The sequence below is a fragment of the Siphateles boraxobius genome, unplaced genomic scaffold (assembly GCF_051911475.1).
Source record: "Siphateles boraxobius isolate OS27281-9 unplaced genomic scaffold, OSU_SipBor_1 25, whole genome shotgun sequence".
In the NCBI taxonomy this organism is placed as follows: domain Eukaryota; kingdom Metazoa; phylum Chordata; class Actinopteri; order Cypriniformes; family Leuciscidae; genus Siphateles; species Siphateles boraxobius.
This window is the reverse complement of record NW_027508866.1, coordinates 26,600,558-26,622,386: the sequence shown is the minus strand read 5'-3', so window position 1 is coordinate 26,622,386 and position 21,829 is coordinate 26,600,558. Positions and strand designations below refer to the sequence as shown.

At 39.5% G+C, this 21,829-nt stretch overlaps 1 protein-coding gene across 18 annotated transcripts in view; it reads left to right on the top strand.

Moving 5' to 3' along the window:
- The first annotated feature begins 12,975 nt into the window (after positions 1 to 12,975).
- Positions 12,976 to 21,829, top strand: part of wrn (WRN RecQ like helicase) — a 38,878-nt gene continuing 30,024 nt past the window's right edge. For 14 of the 18 annotated variants that reach the window (XR_013207151.1, XR_013207150.1, XM_077243402.1 and 11 more), the window contains exons 1-5: positions 12,976 to 13,054; positions 13,302 to 13,375; positions 14,499 to 14,620; positions 20,040 to 20,185; positions 20,263 to 20,411. Coding sequence is in view for 16 of the 18 variants with exons in the window: in XM_077243402.1 (XP_077099517.1) it covers positions 13,322 to 13,375; positions 14,499 to 14,620; positions 20,040 to 20,185; positions 20,263 to 20,411 (471 nt within the window). In the remaining 2 variants the exon portion in view is untranslated. The other 4 variants (XM_077243400.1, XM_077243395.1, XM_077243393.1 and 1 more) reach the window with 2 other exon arrangements.

Genomic DNA, 21,829 nt, shown 5'->3' with positions numbered 1-21,829 from the left:
TAATATTTTTGACTTGAATAAATGTAGATCATTTAAATGTTTCCATTTTTTAGGTTACTATTGTTTACAGTGTATGACAGTCATAATTTAGACTTTTTATCCCATAATTTCATAATTAAGTCATGCCTCTTTTGTTATGAAAATAAAGTTGTTGGGGGGAAAAATTGTAAGGGGAGAATTTCACTTGGCCCACCTAACATCTCAAAGCTGGAGGTGGGCCTTGTTATCAGTACATATTTCAATAAAATTGCTTATGTTTTTATTCATTTGTAAATTGCATTCTATAAAAATTACTAATGTGATTGACTGATGAATTATAATCTTACCCCGGGTTTCAACAGAGGTTTAAGCCTAGTTCCAGACTAAAATTGGATAAAATTGACATATATAAACATATTGACATATATTGACATATATTATCATAATATGTTTTGTCTCACGATGCATGTTTATAAAAGCTACTTAAAACTAAGATCTAATCCTGGCTTAATCTAAGCCCTGTCTGTGGAACCGGGTTTTAGAGTACGATTAGCATTAGCCAGCACTTGACCTGACCTGTTGAAAAGAGATGGTATTCATCCCTCCTGGGATGGTGCTGCTCTTCTCTTTAATAATATGGCACATAGTCTTAGAGCTCAAACATGACAATCTGGGGCACAGGTCAGGAAGCAGACAAACTGGCTAAACCGACCGTCTGCTAGCTTTCTCACATCCTTGAGGTCAGATAAATCCCATCACATAGAGACTATTTCACCTAGATATCATCATATAGAGACTGTGTCTGGTCCCCAAATTAGGACATACAAAAAAACTTCCAAACCCATTTAAGGGTAAAAATTCAATTGATGAATTGATGTAAAACTTACTTTTTTAGGGTGGCTTTTATGTGATCCATGTGATTATTTTGTTTGTTATTATATTGGCTTTTTTATTCTTTTATTGCTTGCTTAGTGTTTACTGCCTGGACTGTTGTGTGTGTCTTTTAACCTCATTATTTTTATGTAAAGTGCTTTGAGATGCAATTTTTAAAGGCACTATATAAAATAAAGATTATTATTATTATTATTATTATTATTATTATTATTATTATTATTATTATTATTATTATTATTATTATTATTATTATTATTATGTTCAACAAATAAAAAACAGATATAATACAAATGAACAAATGATAAAGCTCAGGTTGCTGAATATTCTATCCCTTACTTCAAAATCACTTATTGTTAATGATATGATTACTGACTATAACCTAGATGTGCTGTGTTTGACAGAAACCTGGCTAAAACCAAACAATTATATTACTTTAAATGAGTCCACTCCCCAAGATTACGGTTATAAACATGAACCTCGTATGAAAGGAGGTGTTGCTGTAATTTATACTAATATTTTCAGGATTACTAAGAATTCTAGTTTCAAATATAATACTTTGAAGTGTTGGTGCTTAATGTAACAATATCTAGTGTAAATGATAAATCACATTGAGATTTGTGCTGGCTACTGTATACAGGCCACCAGGGCACCATACAGACTTTATCAAAGACTTTCTATCATAGTTAGTACTAACTGCAGATAAAGTCCTAATAGTTGGTGATTTTAATATACATGTAGATAACGAACAAAATGCATTGGGATTGACATTGGGATGCACTGGGATGGCATTGGGATGCACTGAAGGAGTTTTAGTTCCTTGCCACTGTCGCCTTTTTTGCCTTTCTTCGCCTTTGTCGCCATTGGCTTTTGGTTTGCTTAGTTGGGGACATTTAATTTATATTTAACAATATTATTACAACATTATTTTCCTGTTATCTCTGTAAAGCTGCTTTGAAACAATCTGTATTGTAAAAACCGCTATATAAATAAAGGTGACTTGACTTGATCTTCAAGCAGAAGGAACTGGAGGAAATTTTCTGAATGATACCAATCCACTATTCTAACTTGTGATGCAGCCTGAATCATAATCACACCATGTTTGTTAATTTGGCCAGGAGAACTGTATCAGGGTGGACAACCGCACTCGAGAGCGCAGATGGGAACGCCGTGGGGAGGTCACGCTGCCTGAGCCCAAAGTTTCTAGCAGTGCAATTGAATCCCCTCCACTTCCCATGAATTTCGAGGAACCCATGCAGTTGGGAAGGGCCAGACTGTTGCAAGCAGAGAGGGAACGAAGCATGAGGGAGAAATGCTGCTTGTACTGTGGAAAGCCAGACCACTTCAGGTCCAACTGTCCCGAGTTGACGGGAAATGACAACTCTCGTCCAAGAAGAGGAGGGCTGGGACGAGAGTAATCACTTTTCCCCAACCAGCAGCTTATGGGGTTTCACTCGAGATTTCACTGCATTGGGGTAACCAGCATCACAAGCTTCTGGTCTTTCTTGATTCAGGGGCTGGTGGAAATTTTATGGATTTTACTTTGGCCAGACACCTGAGAATTCAGTCCATCTCTCTTCAAGAACCCCCGAGCATAACCGCATTGGATGGGAGACCCCTGGGATCTGGTCAAGTAAGCCAGTGCACTACCCTTCATCTCCAAATTGGTTGTCTTAATGAGAAGAGACAGTTTTTCTTGATCCATTCACCAGAGTTTCCTTTAATTCTTGGCTTCCCATGGTTATTCCTTCACAATCCACATATAGATAGGACCGCTAGGGCAGTAACTGCTTGGGACAGTAACTGTGGTATTTCAGGTCTCTCTCTTTGTTATTTTTCCGAGTTGCTGAAGACACCCACTAATACACGACCAACCTCCTCCAAGCTGCCACCCATTCCTCTCAAGCCACCAGTCCAATCCACAGAGGTACTAACTATTCCCAAGCTTAAACCTGTGCCCTCCAGAGTCCCGGTGCATATCTTGAGTCCCCTCGGAATATGCAGACCTCTGTGAAGTCTTCAGCAAGACCCGCGCAGCCTCTCTGCCAGCCCATAGGCCTTATGACTGTGCAATAGATCTGCTCTCGGGAACCTGCCCTCCTCAAGGGAGACTTTTTTCCCTCTCTGCCCCAGAAAGAGCTGCCATGGAGGAATATATCAATGATGCTCTTAACAGCGGATTCATTCGTCCATCTACCTCGCCGACAGGGGCTGGTTTCTTTTTCGTGTGGAAGAAGGATGGCGGTCTTTGGCCTTGCATTGATGGCGGTCTTTGGCCTTGCATTGATTACCGGGGTCTTAATCGCATCACGGTAAAGAATCGTTACCAACTACCACAGCCTTCGAACTCTTACAATGGGCGACCATTTTCACAAAGCTAGACCTTAGAAATGCCTACCACCTTGTTAGGATACGAGAAGGAGATGAGTGGAAGACAGCTTTTAACACTCCAAATGGCCACTATGAGTATCAAGTAATACCCTTTGGGCTAGTCTTCAATTGCCCTGCAAAGGGACAAAATAAAGATTTTACTACTACTAGTTAATGCTCCAGCCGTTTTTCAGGCACTTATTAATGATCTGGTACGTGATATGCTAAACAAACTTGTATTTGTTTATCTTGATGACATTCTCATCTTCTCTCATTGTTATCAAGATCATGTCCAACATGTCCGTCTCGTCCTATCTCAACCGCTGAGGAATGGACTATTTGTCAAACTAGAGAAGAGTGAATTTCATGTCCCCACTATCTCTTTTCTTGGTTTCATTGTCTCTAGTGCCAATGTCCAGATAGATCCTGGCAAGATTCAGGGTGTTCTGAACTGGCCCCAACCAGGCTCCGTCAAAGTGGTCCAACGTTTTCTAGGATTTGCCAATTTTTATAGAAGGTTCATTAGGAACTAAAGTGCTATTGCAGAACCCTTGACCGCTCTTACCAAGAAGACATCAAGCCCATTTAAATGGACCGAAAGGGCTGATCAGGCATTTGACCAACTCAAGCAGCTCTTCACTTCCGCACCCATTCTGACTTTTCCAGAACATTTTTCATTAGTGTTTGATTTATCCCACCTATGGGGTTTAATAGCTTGTTTGTATTGGCCTATTTAACCTCTTCCACTCTAAGGCATATTTTGGAATGCCGCCTGAATTTAACACACCCAAGTTTAAATATTCACCCTAGACACAAACAGTGTAGGAAATTTAAAAAGCTAGTGTCATTGTACAGAAAACCCTTCAAATTTACTAAATCAGATTGCAAAACTTAGAAAATAGCATGGTATGCTTTTAAAATATTACGATAAACATAAAAAAATAGGCCTTTTATTTTTTATTTTTTTTAGAATCCTGTCTTTGAAAATCTGTGATTCAGGTACTGTTTGCTCTGGGGACCTGCTGATTATATTGTTTGACTCCACTAGGTGGCAGTATCCACCAGAAAAAAAGATTTTTTCTCTATCACATTCTGAGCAAGAGTTATTCAAATATAACCGAAGGGAGGCAAAGTGTCATTTTTAGTGTATACGTGTCCTTTGGAATTTTCTAATACTCAAATGCAAAAATTTTTTTTAATCAAAACGCTCGAAAAATACAAAAATATTCACAAATTTCCTGTCAGTCGTCTTCGTCACTTGTCATTCACTTGTTACTGTCTACTCGCCTATCATCAACAACGTCGTGATACAACATACATTCATAAAATGTCGTGATCCCGCCCACCTACTCCACTGATTCGTTGGCTGATTCAGCATGTGACTGGACTAGATACATGATTGACATGTGATTGGAAAGCTGTCAACCTCAGCTTTCAACATGTGCCTGATATGTATATCATCGTCATGATTAGAGGACGCTTGCACGTTTTGATGATGATGTGTAGATCGCGTGTTTCTCCGGTCGAGTGGTTTTTGTGTTCTCGACATCCGCGACATAACAGTGGATTATTTACCAAGAGGAGCTCACAGAAAAGTACAAATGGGCTCATTTGAAAGAAACAATCCTAAGGTAAAAGATGATATAGAGTTTGTGGCTGATTTTAGCTTAGAGCACCTGTAATCGAAGTAGAAATGAGACGTTTGTCTTTGTTTTTTTCACTGAAATCATATTTTACTGCCCGATTCTTTTGGAGATAATGTGAACTATGATGTTAAAACAATAAAACAAACTACACAGTCACATTTCTTAGAATGAGAGCTTTCTTTTGATGTATGATTTTCCTGTTTTGTGAAATACGTAAAAAATACATATTCATATTTACATTTCTGCATCACCATTTTGGGGGAGGAGCGATTTTGTGACGATTGTTTTTTAAAGCTTTATATTAATTATTTGTGTTCCATATACACACATACAATTATATTCTGTGTAAAGATGAGATTTTAAGATTTAAAATGATACTATATATGGGGTGATAGTATCTCCAGAAACATTAAAAAAAAAAGTTTAAATATAATGACGTAGCTCTTTTGCCCGCCCACGGGCGATCAGAGTGGAACAGGTTAAGCATGCCTCTTTCTTACAGTTGTGTTCAGTCTTGAGCCTAATATGTGTGTATTTTCCTTGCCAAGAAAGCTAAGTTTGTTGTATTTTTGGATTTGCCTTGCCTTTTGTTTATTTGATTTATTCTCTGGAAGCTCGGCTTTCTTTTTTGTTGTACTTTTAAACTATGTTGTACTTTTGGACTCTTCAGTAAAGACAGCTTCTGTTCAATCATCTAAGTGTTTCAAGTTATTCTTATGCCCCTGGGTCCATCTGCTGTTAATCATCCACAATAGCTCAGTGGTAAAGAAGCAGCTCAGTTGACTTGAAGACCAGAGTTCAATCCCAGCCTCAGACACCCATCACAAGAACTGGTGTCCCGACTGAGCCTGGTTTCTCCATTCTGCCACTGATGTAGTTTAGGTATTTGCCACCGTGAACTGAGCTGGACATTGACATCACTGTTTTCTGCAGAGCTGCTTTATTGATGAATTGAACTCATTTCATAATTGATCTTTACATTTATTGAACTGAACTGAATCAACACTGAACTGAACAATGACTCTATTGTCTTTTTAGAGCTGCTTTACAGCAAAACTGAACTCTGTTTGCATCATTGATCATTATTTTCCTGTTTATCCCTGTGAAGTTCTGAAATTATCTGGGCTGCATTTCCTAAAAGAAGTGCAAGCCTAAGTTGATCATAGAACAATCGCCACCAATGGTCTCTACGATCTTAGGCTTACGTATTGTAAGTAAGCCCTGTATTGTATAAAGCGCTATGTTATCAGCAGAGGTGGAAAGTAACGAATTACATTTACTCGCGTTACGTAATTGAGTTGTTTTTTTGTGTAGGCCTACTTCTACTTTTTTAAGTAGTTTTTAAAATCTGTAATTTTACTTTTACTTAAGTATGTTTTGTTTGAAGTATTGTACTTCGCTACATTTAAAAATCATATCCGTTACTGAGTAAAAAATAAGAAAAGGGAGAAAAGAAATCACAGTTCGGAAACTACTGCATTGATTGAAGGGCGGGAGAACAAACGCGCAAAAAAGGTGACGCAGACCCAGCTGAAGCTGAAAGCGAAGCCCCCTTGAATTCTTATGAAGCGAATTATGGCCAGTATGGAAATACTTTGGATGTAAAAAAAAGTGTGGTTGTCCTCGCGGATAGATATCCAATTTGCAAAAATGTGGACACAAAGTGGCTGCAAAAGGAGGATACATAGGACACCATCACCCTGCAGATAAGGGTATGCCCGATTATAACTTAAGGCGAATGATTTACGTGATGCAGAGGGAATCCTGGATTCCAGTCATGAAAATGGACTTTACATAACGCAGATGTCACGTATAGGCTAAAACACCTAAAATTATGGAGGGATGAATACATGGAAAGTAGAACTGTGCAATAATTCCAATCGCGACATCGTGAATATTTAAGTGCAAAAATACTGCTATGCAAATATATAACCTGCTTGTTCTGCGTTTCTGTGTGAATCAATCGGTGTGAATGAGCTGCTCCGCTTGGTCTAAGTTACTAAATAGGCTACTCAAGTACATGCTGTTTTCAGCGTCTCACAAACAATTTGAGGACATGAATACATGAACATTTCCAGATCTGCTCTGAGAGAACGCCTATTGAGCATTTTCACCATTTTATTTGAGAAAAACCATTGTCAAATACATTTTGAAACAGGTCTTCACTAAAACCCGCCAAAATGAAAGTTTGGTTTAACTAGGAGAAATTATGACAGAAAGGTATTACTATTGTAGGCATACAATAGAACATATTCCTCAAAATAATAATAATAACAGCAACAACAATAATAATACAATTTATTTAAACATTATTTAAGGAATATATTTTTTGTCCATTGTTTAATTTAGTAAATCTGTTTTGCAGCTCTTCCCCAAAAAATAAAAGACACGTTTAAATTTTCATTTGATTACCACCGTTTTTGATAATATATTTGGATTAAATCATAAAAAGAAACATTAATTTTCTGAATAAAATACATTTCATAGGACTATATTATCCTTAAACATTTTAATAAATTATTAATGTTATGATTTCTATTACACAAGACTAGATGTTAAAACTTCATGCTGATTTGTACTCGGCTTTCGCCAAGATAAGCACCAACTAAGATGTAGCTTTACAGTAACCTATGCTTCTCCATCCATTTACGCTTCTTTCCAAATGGTGATGTGAATCTCCTTCTGTCTGGTGTTAATAGCTGCAGTGTATTTTCACACACAACGGCTGCAACCACAGTGCGGTCCCCTCATGACAACCTTCTGGATTGAGCAGAGTAGGGGATATCTCTAGGGTCTTCAAGTGGGCACCTTCCGTCCTCAGTGTTTCGTCGACTAGCCCACGACATCTCAAGAGGGCTCGACAGTGACTCTGACGTCCCGGAGTCACCCCCCTCCGTCAACCTCACTCAACTCAGCCCAGCTTACTGACCTTTACATCCCTCCTGCTGCTGAGGTTGCTCCTTCCTCGTAGTTCACATGTGACCTAACCACAATCTCTCACAACCTCTCCACAACCCGACCATACGCGCCAACCCGTTTGACTAAGGCTGTTGAGCCCCACTGCGGACATTAAAGCGGTCAGTGGCAACGGTTCCGTATGGCATACTACGGCAAAACACAATATCTGTCCAAACACCAATTTTTCAAAACCGTAGCATGGCGGCCTGTCCACAGCCAGCCAGACTCTTTCCGTCTCAACCACAGCCAGTTGCTGCTCCTCTCTGCTGTTTCAGATAAGTTCTTTACTGTGCGACGCAACTCTTGGCCACTGAATCCGACGTCTCTGAGGAACCAGGTTGTGGAGTGTGCCACAAATCCTCGACAACCCACTTCCACTGGATAAACCCGGACTCTCCATCCTCGCTGTTCTGCTTCAGTGGCCAGCTGAGCATACCGCAGTTTCTTCCTCTCATATGCCTCATCTACAGCATCCTCCCATGGCACTGCTAACTCTATCAGTTGAACAATGCGTGCTGATCCAGACCACAAAACAATATCTGGTCGAGGTTAGTGATGGCAATCTCAGGTGGAAAAATAAGCCGTTGATCAAGATCAGCCAGCATTTTCCAGTCCCTAGCAGCTTCCAGTTGTCCTGAGCGAGAATGGGTTTTAATACCTTTTCTTGGTGGTTGCTCGCCTGGGCGGAGGAATATTGTCTTCTGTGTGTAATGTTTTGCTAGAACAGGTGGCAACTTATTGGTCATGTTACGCTTGTCTTCCAATGCTAAAGCCAAACATCGGTGTACTTGGTCATGACGCCAAGTAAACCGACCTTGGCTAAGAGCCACCTTACATCCTGTCAAAATGTGCCTTAATGTGGCAGGTGATGAACACAAAGGACAAAAGGGATCCTCTCCTACCCAGAGGTTTAGGTTCTGTGGTGATGGGAGAACATCATATGTGGACCTAATAAGGAAACTGATCCTACTCTCTTCCATTGAACAAAATCTTGCCAGCCCATCTTGCGTAGTTCCACAGTCTCCCATCTCATCCACTCTCCCTGCTTGGCCTGGGAAATGGCCTTTATACACCTCATCCTCTCCTCCTGCTTTCGCACCTCGTTGACTACGAGCTTCCTCCTTTGAGCTGGGGCTGCCTTGTGCCATTTAGGAGGAGCTAAACTGAACCCAAAACCCCCTCTTCCATGCTGTACCTGCCCCACGATATCACCAATTTGAAGGGCAGCCTTTGCCTCTTCCACAGATTTCTTTGCTGACCACTTTCTACCCGTTTTTAACACAGGTGCTGCCTCCCTAACACATTTGTCGCGTGACTCTACTAAGGTCATTTCCTGTCTGACCTTGGCGCACTTAAACTCCTCGGTTAAATCAGAGACTGGCAGCTGCAATATTCCTTTACTATAAAGTCCCACTCTGCTGAGGCAGCGTGGAACTCCCAACCATTTCCTGATATATGAACTTATTAACGCTTCCAGCTTATCCACTGTTGTCAAAGAAACCTCGTACACAGTCAGTGGCCACAGAAACCTCGGCAGTAGACCAAACTGAAAGCACCAGAGTTTTAGTTTCCCTGGTAGAGCGCAGCTGTTTATGCTCTTCAACCCTTCCACTGCTTGTCGTCTAACTTCTCCCACTCGTACTGTGTCCTTTAGATCCCCATCGTACCATCTCCCAAGACTCTTCACTGGCTTCTCAGAAACTGTTGGTATTGCCTCACCATTAATGAAGAATGTTTTATCTATCACCTTGCCTTTAATTATCGTGATGCTCCTTGATTTAGAGGGCTTAAACTGCATTCGTGCCCATTCAATGTTATCGGTTAACTTACCCAATAACCGATTAGTGCAGGCTACTGTTGTAGTCATGGTTTTCATGTCATCCATGTATGCTCTGATTGGTGGTAGTTGCATCCCAGAAGCCAAGCGCTCTCCTCCTACTACCCATTTTGATGCCCTAATGATTACTTCCATTGCCATGGTAAAAGCCAGTGAAGAAATTGTGCATCCTGGCATTATTCCAACCTCTAAGCATTGCCATGTAGTACTGAATTCTGGAGTTGAGAAACTAAATTGCAAGTCTCCAAAATAGGCTTTCACTAAATTTGTTATCGACATCGGTACCCTGAAAAAATCAAATGCTGCCCAAAGAAGCTCATGTGGCACTGAACCATATGCATTAGCCAAATCCAGGAATGTCACATGGAGCTCCTTCCTCTCCTTTTTAGCTGATTGAATTCGTTGCCGGATAACATTGATGTGTTCTAAGCATCCTGAGAACCCTGGAATGCCCGCTTTTTGAACTGAAGTGTCAATGAAGCCATTCTTTAATAGGTAGGTTGACAATCTCTGAGCAATAATGCCGAAGAAAATCTTACCTCGACGTTTAATAGTGAAATAGGACGAAACTGACTGATGCTTGTAGCATCTTTTTCTTTAGGTATAAAGACTCCACCTGCTCGGCGCCATGCTCTAGGTACAACCTGCTAAAAATAAGTTGTTAATCTAATTCATTATCAATTATTGAATTTAATTGATTTGTTTTATTGAAATTTTAATAAACAAAACAAACAAATGGTTTCAAGTTTGTTATAATAAAAGCATTCGTTCAACCCCCCAAAAAAACTGTTTTCTTTAATTTAATTGTCATTTTAACTGATGATGATAATAATAACCATAATTTAATAATACCGTTTATTTATTTAATAATTGATTAATACTGTAAACCGTGATATTTTCTGAGACGTTATCATATTGTGAAAATCTCATACCATTACAACCCTACCCGGTAGAGACCCCCACCCCACCCCGCTGTTAAAAAAGTAACTCAGTAACTTTTACTTGAGTAAATTTTAAATGAGCTACCTTTTACTTTTACTTGAGTAGATTTTTAGACCGGTAATTTTACTTGTACTTAAGTAAAATTTCATTGAAGTAGTAGTACTTTTACTTGAGTAGAATATTTTATTACTTTTTCCACCTCTGGTTATCAGTGCTAGACAATACTCTAAAAAAGTAAACTAATTAATAGCTGATTTAACATCAGAAGGAGTCTATAAGTTTATATTTTTTAAAAATCTTTTGAGGACCCTTTGATCAGAAATAAGTTCAATAGGTCAGATATGGACTTCTATATGCCCTATAGGAAGCATCAGGAGTCTATGAGTATGTATAGAAAGTTCAAGATCGAGTACTCTTGGGCCAGACATATGTTCAGCAGGTCAAATATGGACTACTGTCTGGCTGATATAACATCTCAAGAAGTCAATCTGTATGTATATGTATTAGTGTAACACACTACACTTCAACAGTGTAATTAGATTATTGTATGAATTAATTATGTATTGCAAAATTGCATATTGTATTAAAAAGTATTGCACTATATGAAATGGGGCATTTATATAGTGCTTTTATGTACTATACACCCAAAGTGCTTTACAACCACACCTCGACTTCGACCAGTTCAACAATGCAAGGGTGGACATTAAACTGCTCTTTTAATTATTTCAAACAAATAATAAAAAATTCTTAGACCAACCAAAGTTTTTAAAGACAGAAGGTTACGATAAAAAAACATATATTTTAACATTAGATGTGAAATTTTGATGTGAAATCCTCTATTGTTCAATATGTACAGTGTTTAATGCAATTACATCATTAGTGACTGTAATTCAATTACAGAAGAAGAATAATCCCTTACTTTACCTTTTAAAGGAAAATTTATTAAATTACAGTAATTAATTACTTAGTAATGCATTGCACTCAGCACTAAATAAAGGTGACTCAGAAAAATCGCTGTTTTGATGCTGCTGTGACTGTATATCCATACAAATAGCAAATGATATCTGATCCAGCTCTGTTCCCAGGTTTAACCCTGTGCATTATTCAGTTGTTTTACTTCAAACATGAGAAACATTCACAATCGTTGTATTAAAGTATTTTGAGAGAGTTCACGGAATATCTGAATTAGTGTAATAAAGAGCTTTCACATCATCTTATTACTTTATACTTTGTAAACCTGGAATTTTGACGACTTATATGTTCGGAACATGCATTTGAGGTGCAATATAATAGAAAGATAATAATACGCCTAAATAATATTTAACAATTGTAATGAGCTTATAAAGTAACACACTAATAAATCATGAGTGGAAAATAGATCTGTAATCAGTAGGCTTATCTGACTTTTATGAATTAGGCAACCTTCCTGGCGCCAAATATAAAACCCTAATGCTTTTTATTGCCTTAAACAAAACATGCACAGTACGTTCCCAATGCCCTGGTTTCACAGACAGGGTTTAGATTAAGCCAGGATTAGGCCTTAGTTCATTTAGGACATTTAAGTTGCTTTTATAAACGTGCTTTAGAAAAAAAAAACATTACTGATGTGCATCTTGAGACAAACAATGGCAGTGACATATTTTAAGATATCTCAGTGCAAGTTGTCTTCAGTTCAGACAGCTCAAACATGCATTTTAGTCTGGGCTAGCTTAAGCCTCGTCTGTGAAACCGGGGGAATACGGTAAGTCTTTTTGATCATTTTGATCATTATATTATTTTAAATACTTTTTTTCACACAGTAAAACATGATACAGACAAAAAAGAGAGAGTTTTCTCTTATGTCCAATATTGAATTTGAGTCAACACGCTATATGTTTAAGTTTTCACATATCCGATAGCCTATAGACAGGGAGTGTTTGTCAGGAGCACAAAAGCTTTTAAAACGCATAAACACAACAGAGATTTTCAGTGAGTTTAAGACTGTGACACTTATGCATTTCCAAATGTATCTTCTTATTGAGAATTATGATGCTCTATTAATTTGTCATTAGCCTATATTAAGTGTTAAGCATTGCAACTAAACAACTACAGTATAATGAACCATGCTAGTGAAGAACTTAACTATAACTAACTTTTTTTTAGTAAACCCATTGCTTAAAATTGGGTTTTGGGACAATTCAACATTACTTAATTTTTTCGATTAAGCATGAAGTTTATTTACTTACTTAACAATTTTAATGCAACGGGTTTCTTTGAGTTTAATCAAATGATCACGTTTTACAGTGTTGTTACTTCATTGATATTTTACACATAACTACTGACAGTGACGCGGGATTTTACTCCAGTCCCACGGGTGGCGCTGCTCTACACACACACACACACACACACACAGCGCGGGAGAGTTTGGCTGAAGTAACTGCAGATGTTGCGGGTAAATATAAATTAATATTGAACACAAATAGACAGGCTGCGAGTTTTCAAAAGCTTTTAGAGGAATATAAAGCGCTGAATGAAATGCAGCGGGACATGCAGCGCTGTGAACAATAAACGCGTGCTTTGTGTGGCATTATTGTCACACTGTAACTTTATGTCAAACTCGGAAACTGTCATACTAACGTTAGCATTAACGTTACTGTTATTATGTGCCGAACTAGCTTTGTGGTGTTTTCTTGTTAAAGACGTATGAAATGAAGCTGTAATGGGTGACAGGACTCTGCCTGAATGGATGAACAACAAACCTCAAGAAGAACAGGTTAGAAAACTCAACAATACTAACACACACCGCACTACACTGACCTGTTTGCGCTTTTTCTTCGTCCATACACCTGTCCTCTTCTTTGGTGTGTTGTGTTTTTGAAGAAATGCTACCAATGTACCTGTGCTTTCACTAATGTGTGTGTTTTCCATTGGTTGAGAAAGAAAAAGCCACTTATTTGCATTATTTACTGAGACACCTGCAGCACTATCATGCTCCTATTCAAATAAAACCAAAGCACTGTTTGCAGGTCAACAGTCAAGAAATACTGGTTTAATACTGGTCTACTTATGTTCTGGTCCACAATACTGGTCTACTTATCTACATCATTGTATACTCTATATACTAATATTAATAATATATTTAATTTATATAGCATCTTTCCCAAGCTCAAGGAGGCTTCACAATAACAGTAAAGAACAAACAATAAGTTTATACATAAATGGACAATAGACATTTGCCGAGTCCAAGAAATATACGATTATATCTATAGTAATATAATATTGGTCTACTGTTAAATACACATCATGGTATAAATGCTCAGATAAAACATGCGTTCTTTTGCTTCACATTTATTGAGGTTTATGTAGTGTAAGTCTCTTCAAAAGCTTTTATAATGTTCGACACAGCTAGTCTATATCATGATCAGTATGTTTTGCATGTTATGATGCATTCATCATTTAGATAAAGTGAGTTTCATGGCACTGAAGCACGCTGTACTATGAATATGATATTTGCATGATGCCACCTTTGCCATCAGAACCGACATATTTCTGATTCTGTATCAGTCAATGCACAAATCTTCAAATCAACGTTCTTGTTATTTATATTTCTAAATGTTGTTTTAAAGAGAATAGCTGTGTGATTAACCAGTTTCAAGTAGAGAGACGATAACTTTATTGTCTAAGCTGGAAAACAAACAGGGTAAATATAGAGATCACACACCTGTATGAAAAGCACCTGGCAGCCCTCCATATTTTTATATTTTTCCATCTGACTGTAGAAGGATCATGTGTCTCAGTGAAAGCGCTGCCGTGAACATGGACATGGACCTGGTTGTTATGCGCTTACAGTAAATATGCTTCAGATTTGGTCTGAATGGGCTCATTGTGTTTTTCAGCAGACATCAGGAAGCTATAAAAAGAATGTTCTGGAGGATTATCTTCCTTATCTGGAGTTTGGTGGGACGGTCATATACAGCCAGGAAAGACACGACTGCTCATTTTTATCAGAAGATTTAAGGTAATATATTTTATGAACTTTACAACTTTATTGTTGCATTTTCATAACATTTAAGATGCACTTCAAAGGATTTCTTCTTTAAAGGGATATTTCACCCAAAAATTTAAATTCTGTCATCATTTACTCACCCTCAAGTTGCTCCAAACCTTTATGAGTTTCTTCGTTCTGTTGAACACAAAAGAGGATATTTTGAAGAATATGGGTAACCGAACAGTTTCTGGTCCTGTCCTGTCCATAGTATGTAAAAAATACTATGGAAATCAAATGGGACAAGAAACTTGCTGTGTACTGTTTACATAGACCCAAATAATCCGATTGCATACGGACTAGTATCACAGTGGGAATAAAGTCACATGTAACTATTAGGGCTGTCACTTTTTATTCTATATTTGAATATGCATTCGAACATGACGTAAAATATCCGTAATCGAACTATAAATAAACTGTCCGGTTTTTAAAGTGCCATTTGAAGCTTTTTTTACAGTCTATGATTAGACTGTTTGTTTTTTATTTTTTTGTTTGCCATCTCATCCAGTTGCGGACGCTTTAAACGTATTGTAGCGTAGGCCCATGACCAAATCAAGCGAATAATAGCCAATAGCCACCCTGTTTTGAAAATGGAAGATAACGCATGCCAGCCTGAGCGGATAATTACGGCCACAACTCATCTGAAAAGTAGTGTCTGGAAATATTTTGGGTTCTACACCGTAGATGGTAAAGTAACCATTAAAGATGAGGTAGTTTGCCGAAAAACAGTTTACTTATGCATCCTCACACATCCAATCTTCGCGCTCACCTGTCGAGTTAACATCCAAATGAGGTAGTAGAGTCAGAGACACAGCAGATGGCCAGAGCAATCGCCAGGCGTCCAACATCGTATGACTGCATACTGTCCTGCACAGCCGGTCGGCTCCTTGCCAGATGCACGTGGAAATGCACGTGCAGATGCCATCACTGATAAGATGGCAAGGTTTAATTGCAGGGATATGAGGCCTATGTGTGTAATTTCGGGAGACAGGTTTAAGGACCTGATAATGGAACTCGAGCCACGATACACAATTCCATGTCGCACCATTATGTCAGCCCACATAGTAAAGTTGTATGACACCACACGAGAAAACATTAAGACCTTATTGCAGGACAAGAACTCGCTCTAAGTACAGATGGGTGGACATCACTGGCCACACATGCTTATGTGACAATCACAGCTCACTTCATTTCAGACACATGGGACCTAGAGTATTTCATCTTTGTACGAAAGAGCTAAGGGGAAGTCACACAGCTGCCCGTGTCGCAGAGAGCATCAGCAACACCCTGGACGACTGGGATATATCCCCTGAAGCAGTAATAGCGGTCACCACAGACAATGCGCAGAATTATGTGAAAGAAATGATGATTTAGGATGATTTAGGCCTCATACATGTACCTTGCTTGGCACACACGTTAAACTTAGCCGTGCGCAAGGGACTAGAGGTGAGGGCTATTGATACTGCCATTTCTCGCCTTAAACAGACGGCAGCTCATTTTGGAAAGTCTCCTGCTGACTGCTGCCTGTTGGAGGCAAAGCAGGAGCTTCTCAGACTAAAAAATGATAAAGCCTGATAAATGAGTGCGTCACGAGATGGACCCCAACGTATGACATGATCTGCCATGCCTCCGAACAGCAAGCAGTCGTGGCCGCAGTCATTTTTGAAAGGAAAATGTCCCACTTGGAATTCAGCACTTCGGAGTGGTCTGTGGTTGAACAACTAAAAGACACTGAAACCATTCAAAATTGCAACTCGGGTCCTCTCCACCGATGCCTACCCTACAGCATCTGCCGTCCTCCCTCTACAACATGTTATGCTCTCTCAGCTGACCAATTCTGACGCAACACAGAGACTAGCTATCAAAGAAATGAAAGGTAGGCTTGTCTTCTTTTCCTTCCATTCCTTTTAGCACAGGCTAATGCTTAACACGGCCTAATTTCCCAAGCCTATTAATATAACCTATCGAAATATGACAGTTAATAACACGAGCTAAAAACAAAACAATTAGTTTCAGATACAATCATTGATTAATTCATTTTATTATTTCCATTCTTCTTAGCCAGGATGGTCGACAATTTCAAACCGCACTACAGTAGATATTCGAATATATTAGAATACATTGCTTGATATTTGATATCCGTTCGAATTAGATTTTTCTCAAAAGTGACAGCCCTAGTAACTATGCCCCTTTTCACAAGATGTAAAATAAGCCTCTGATGTCCCCAGAGTGTGTATGTGAAGTTTTAGCTCAAAATACCCAACAGAGAATTTTTTATTATTATTTTAAAATGATCTCTTTTTGGGGCTCAGAAAAAAACGCAGTTTTTGTGTGTATCCCTTTATATGCAAATGAGCTGCTGCTGCCGGCACAGGGGCCGGAGCCTCACGAGCGCATGCTTCAGTGTCAGGACAATCTCATCTCACAGAATATATGTTGTATGTTGATAGAACAGGTATAGTTTAGTTGAACTAACATATTTGTCATCTGCTTTTAACCACTATTAATACAAGCCTGCTGTTGTGGACCGCGTCCGAATGATGGTCAAAAATATACTGATGAGTTCAATGAAGTTTATTGTACATTACACAAAAGATGAAGCGTTAGTTTTACTCCAAAAAATCACTGTAAGAGCTGAATAAACACAGTATAAGAAGTGCGCATTAAAGTCTTATCCATAAACTCTCTCTCTCTCCCTTTCATTATCATCAACATATACAACGAAGTACACAAAACCCGATCACTTTATTCAGTGTTCATGTAAACATCACACCCGGATTCATTCTGATTGAAGCAAAAGGTGTCCATGTAAACGTAACTACTATTTGGTTACTCACATTCTTTTTTCTTGCTTCTTGTCCCAATTGACTTGCATAGTTTTTTTTCATACTATGGAAGTCAATGAGGACCAGGAACTGTGAGTGCTTCTCATGTCTAATTGGTGCATCCTCACGTCTCAGCTTCACTTAGGATGCGAGGGAAAGATCACTTGTGTATGACTTATGACTCCTCTGGAAGCTTCCTCGCTCCTCGTCTCCTTATTCCTCGTCTCCTCATTCCCGGTCTCCTCATTCCCGGTCTCCTCATTCCCGGTCTCCTCGTACCTCGTGTCCTCATTCCTCGTCTCCTCGTTCCTCGTCTCCTCGTTCCTCGTCTCCTCGTTCCTCATCTCCTCATTCCTCATTCCCGGTCTCCTCGCTCCTCGTCTCCTCATTCCTCGTCTCCTCATTCCCGGTCTCCTCGCTCCTCGTCTCCTCATTCCTCGTCTCCTCATTCCTCGTCTCCTCATTCCTCGTCTCCTCATTCCTCGTTCCTCGTCTCCTCATTCCTCGTCTCCTCGTTCCTCATCTCCTCATTCCTCATTCCCGGTCTCCTCGCTCCTCGTTCCTCATCTCCTCATTCCTCATTCCCGGTCTCCTCGCTCCTCGTCTCCTCATTCCTCGTCTCCTCATTCCCGGTCTCCTCGCTCCTCGTCTCCTCATTCCTCGTCTCCTCATTCCTCGTACCTCGTGTCCTCATTCCGCGTCTCCTCGTTCCTCGTCTCCTCATTCCCGGTCTCCTCGCTCCTCATTCCTCGTCTCCTCATTCCTCGTACCTCGTGTCCTCATTCCTCGTCTCCTCGTTCCTCGTCTCCTCGTTACTCATCTCCTCATTCCTCATTCCCGGTCTCCTCGCTCCTCGTCTCCTCATTCCTCGTCTCCTCATTCCTCGTTCCTCGTCTCCTCATTCCTCATTCCCGGTCTCCTCGTTCCTCATCTTCTCGCTCCTCGTTTCCTCATTCCTCGTCTCCTCATTCCTCGTCTCCTCATTCCTGGTCTCCTCGTTCCTCGTCTCCTCATTCCTCATTCCCGGTCTCCTCGTTCCTCGTCTCCTCATTCCTCGTCTCCTCATTCCTCGTACCTCGTGTCCTCATTCCTCGTCTCCTCGTTCCTCGTCTCCTCATTCCCGGTCTCCTCGCTCCTCGTCTCCTCATTCCTGGTCTCCTCATTCCTCGTACCTCGTGTCCTCATTCCTCGTCTCCTCGTTCCTCGTCTCCTCGTTCATCTCCTCATTCCTCATTCCCGGTCTCCTCGCTCCTCGTCTCCTCATTCCTCGTCTCCTCATTTTGTTCCTCGTCTCCTCATTCCTCATTCCCGGTCTCCTCGTTCCTCATCTTCTCGCTCCTCGTTTCCTCATTCCTCGTCTCCTCATTCCTCGTCTCCTCATTCCCGGTCTCCTCGTTCCTCGTCTCCTCATTCCTCATTCCCGGTCTCCTCGTTCCTCGTCTCCTCATTCCTCGTCTCCTCATTCCCGGTCTCCTCGTTCCTCATCTTCTCGCTCCTCGTCTCCTCGCTCCTCGTCTCCTCATTCCTCGTCTCCTCATTCCTCGTCTCCTCATTCCTCTTCTCCTCATTCCTCTTCTCCTCATTCCTCGTCTCCTCATTCCTCGTCTGCTTGCTCCTCACCTCCTCATTCCTCGTCTCCTCGCTCCTCGTCTCCTCATTCCTCATTCCCGGTCTCCTCATTCCTCATCTCCTCATTCCTCGTCTCCTCGCTCCTAGTCTCATTTCTCATGGTGCAGTTAGAGAATTGAGATGTCCTTCAAGATGGCCGAGTTCGATTGGTTTCCGGGTCACAGGCTGAATACGGAGGAGCGACGAGAAACGAGGAAGCATCAGTTTGAATATTGAGAAGCACCCTCTTTGGTTACCCACATTCTTCAAAATATTTTCTTTTGTGTTCAGTAGAACAAAGAAACTTACACAGGTTTGGAACAACATGAGGGTGAGTAAATGATGACAGAATTTTCATTTTTGAGTGAACTTCCTCTAAGTTTTTGTTAGAAAATAACATGGTTAAAAAAACACTAATTTGTCACTAGTTTGGTAAGTCTAATAATGATTTATCTTCGATACTGTCCATAAACCAATAAAAGAAGGCTGTGACAGATATGCTACTCACTTGCTCAGTTGACATATTTTTTTGTCACTTCTTGTATGACTTTATTCTTGTTATCAGTGATCTTGTTTTAGCTGATATGTTGATCACAGATTATGAATATTCTTCAAACCATCAGATTTTTCCGCATGAGTTGATGTTAAAAACTTTCTCCACAAGTATCTTGCAATTTTATATTTGATCTACAGATATTGTTCCACAGTATTTTTTTCTAAACATTTTTAAATTACATTTTATACTTCAATTCTTACCATGATGTAAAAAAAAAAAAAAAAGAACTTAAAGTCCAGAAAATGTCTATGAATACATGTTTTTCTGCTTACTTTCATTAAAAATGTTGGCCTAAAGCTGAAGGTTCTGGGCTGTTCATTCAGTCCTGTGTAGATTTGACCCACACAAATCTGGTAACCTTACCCTTCTCTCCTTATGTCTGGCTTTTGTGTGTCATATCCAGGTCTGGTCTGGTGTTGGGATCAGCAGTGGGATTTGATCTGGAATGGCCGCCCAGCTTCACCAAAGGGAAGACGAAGAAAGTGGCTGTGGTGCAGCTGTGTGCCTCAGAGGAGCAGTGCTTTCTGTTTCACATCTCCTCCATGTCAGGTGAGCTCGGACAGAAGCTGTCGCTCAGTGTTCAGCTTTACCTGAGTATCTGCTCATGTCTGTCTCCTCATGCCCAGGGTTTCCTCCCGGCCTGAAGGTGCTTCTGGAGGACGAGGGCATCATGAAAGTTGGAGTGGGAATTGAGGGAGACAAGTGGAAGTTATTATCTGATTATGACATCAAATTGAAGAATATTGTTGAGCTCTCTGATCTGGCCAATGAGACGGTACGATGTCTTGGTATTTATAGATGTATTTCATCATGCGGTTGTTGGCTCGACATTAATGTTTTTTTTTGGGACAAGTTGATGTCCAGTGAAAGAGAATTGTATTTGCCCGATTGGACAAGTTGCCTGATTAAAACGTCAAAAACAACAAAATAACTAGGGATTCACCTGAACGCAAGAATGATTCCGATTTTATTACATTTAGTGGATAATAATTTATAATATATAATGTACTGACAGTAACAAGACTGTGCTGTTGAGTCTCGTGCAGCCTCTCAAGGAGATAACGAAACAAAGGAGAGCAGTACACACAAACTCAGTTAACTTACTGCGGTAAAAATTTGAAGTTTTTATATTTATAACATAAGATACAGTTAAACAACATCACACAACCAAGAGTGCGGTTTTCCTGAATACCATCACGATTGAAAATGTGTCATTGATTTCCTACAACAGTTCAATAAACAGTTAAAATTAACAGTCACTTACATTTTAGATGGAATATTGTTTGTTTTTCTTCTGTTGCACCAGCGAAAATAGTTCTAAACAAAGATCACAGCAGAATCATAGCAGAACCATAACACATCTCACCGCAACACTCAGCCCGTGTTTCGTTACTGAATGACTCGGCGTTTTGAATGAATCAGTTGAGTCAATGATTCAATGACCCATTCATGAACATGTCTCATTCTGAATAAATCAGTAATTTGAACTAATCGTTTGAATGAATGACTCAATGACTCACTCATTAAGACGGTTTAGTTTCATGTTTAAAAGTCAAATAATTTTATCCCTAACATTTCCTATTTGTATATTTAATTATATTCTCTTATTTTGTATATTTAAAAAATATTTTAAACAATCTCATAACATTATTTAATGTAATTGAATTTTTCAGTGTAATTTTTTTTAACCCAATAGCCATATAGTGTCTTATTATTCTATTCTATTCTTATTGATAAAATGTAAGAGTTTGAAATGAAAGATGAAGCATACATTTAATAATTTTAGGGAAAAAAACCTTTATAACCCTTTAAGGTAAAAAAAAAAGTCCCTGGCATAAATATCACAAATATGCAGACCTAAATATGTCAAAGCTGATAGACCACTGATGCTTCAGAATAAATTATATTTACTGCACAAAAAAAGAAAAAAATTTCCTGACAAGCATCTTTTTCACCTTGAGAAGCGAATCACTGATATTCTTGTTCGAAGGGCAAGCACATGACGAGGCTTAATGTGGAGTCGAAACCTCTGCTCTCTTTATTAATTTGAGTTTGAGGAATCAAGTATCACTACTACTGGTACTCGTTCTTGATCAAACCTGTAACACTAAAGGTCAGAATTAAACTCATATCCTCATATCATGTGTCCTGTTGAGGAGAGATGTGAAGTGATCAGACTTCACCGGCCGAATG